The 1759-nt window shown below is 33.4% G+C and overlaps 1 protein-coding gene across 1 annotated transcript in view; it reads left to right on the top strand.

Annotated features, from left to right (window-relative positions):
• The window catches only part of COG6 (component of oligomeric golgi complex 6), a 105447-nt gene that overhangs the window by 12470 nt on the left and 91218 nt on the right, over positions 1–1759 (top strand). The window contains exon 5 of the mRNA XM_012643818.1: positions 1497–1610. Coding sequence (XP_012499272.1) covers positions 1497–1610 — 114 coding nt within the window. The remainder of the gene's footprint in view (positions 1–1496; positions 1611–1759) is intronic.

Below are 1759 nucleotides of genomic sequence, written 5' to 3'. Positions count from 1 at the left end.
TCGTCTGCTGCTTCTGTTGCATATCTCTGACTAACTCTTCTGCCGGCCTCTTCCCTTTTAAGGCCTGCGTGATTACCCTGGACTCACTGGAGTAATCTGAGAAAATCCCCCCATTTTAAGGTCTATCACGTTAATTTCATCTACAAAGTCCCTTTAGCCAAGTGAGGTAACATATTCACAGGTTCCAGGCATTAGGATGTGGACATCTTTGGAGGACCATTATTTTGCCTACCACAAATGCTTTATTTGCTTTAGTTTTGTTTTCAAATATTTCAATAAACTGCTTGCAAAACAGCCTCTTAAAAGCAGAGAATATAGTTAAAATAAGCAACAATGAAACAGGAGCATATGATATTTTAATAGGTGGTACCAAATGACTATTGGAAGGAGTTGGAATTAAATCCAGTTACCAGTTACACGTGTACTATACTATGAAAACCTAATTCTCTGGTCTGAGTGATTTACTCTTTATCTCTAAATGCTGTTTGTTTTTCTACCTCTCTTCTTGTTTACAGTGTTTACTCCCATCTGGAGTGGTGTTTGGCTTCTCTCTTTGTATCCAAAACCCATCTCAACCTTCAAGGCAGTACTTAGGTTCTACATCTTCCTGGAACTGACCATGACCCCAGTAAATCACGGTGACTGCCTATCTCTGAACACTAGGCACTGGAAATATTTATTTAGCACTCAATAGTACGCTACTTTATTATTCCTTAACTTTTCACACTATACATTTTCTCTGTAGTTAGATTTCCACTTTCTCAAAGGCAAGGACATTGTCTCAGATTTCTCTGTGCTTTTATAACATCTAACATAGTGGTTCCAATCTGTGGGTCTCTGTCTCCCAGGGACTATGAAGTCATTTTAAGATATCTCCAAGTCTACACATGCATACGTTTTTCTTTAGTCAGTGCATACTACATAATATACTGCTAGTATGAAGTCCTCCTATACCAAAAGGATGGGAATTTTTGAACAAGTTCTAAATTTATTGAACATACTAGGCATTTGTAAGCATTTTATGGATAAAGTTAGAATAGTAAAATAAAGAAAATGTTGGGTGTAGAGATTTTTACGAGTTTAAAATCCAAACTACTTCGAAATTATATTAATAATTTTATTACCATATATCAGTTATTCATATTAACATTTTTAACAAATTGCTTAAAGATTGCTCCTGAAGGAAGGAACTGATAATGTATTTTTAGTATTCTTCCCCTCTTTTCTTATACTGCCATGTGTATGGTGGTAATTCAGTAAATATTTGTTCATTGATTGGTTTCTTCGAATTGTAGTTTTTTGTAATAATACATGTGGTCATTTAAAGTTATTTAACTACTTAAACTTAAATTTTTTGTTTGATCGCATAAATTAGTTTTTGATTGGCGTATTCTCTAGGTTTTTCTAAGCATTTTTTTCCCCGGATGTATGCTATAGAATTTAGCCTCCTGATATACAATGGGCATAATAAAGACCTAATTTTAATTTAATAAAAGTTATGTTAATTATTTTTCAGGTGAATGCAGAACATTGACACAGGAATCATGTGATATATCTCCAGTATTAACTCAGGCAATGGAAGCCCTACAGGATAGACCCGTCTTATATAAGTTGGTGACTTTCTTCTTTTCTTAATTTTTACTTTTTCTTTTTTTTTAAACTCCAATGATAATGAGAAGTGACTTTCTTCTAATTAAAAAAGAAACTCTACTTTTCCTTTGATAATTTACATTAATGTTCAGTATTATCAAATTCATAT

Source organism: Propithecus coquereli, unplaced genomic scaffold, assembly GCF_000956105.1.
Source record: "Propithecus coquereli isolate 6110/MARCELLA unplaced genomic scaffold, Pcoq_1.0 Scaffold201, whole genome shotgun sequence".
Lineage (NCBI taxonomy): Eukaryota > Metazoa > Chordata > Mammalia > Primates > Indriidae > Propithecus > Propithecus coquereli.
Note: the sequence above shows the minus strand (reverse complement) of the source record. Positions and strands in the feature narration are given on the sequence as shown.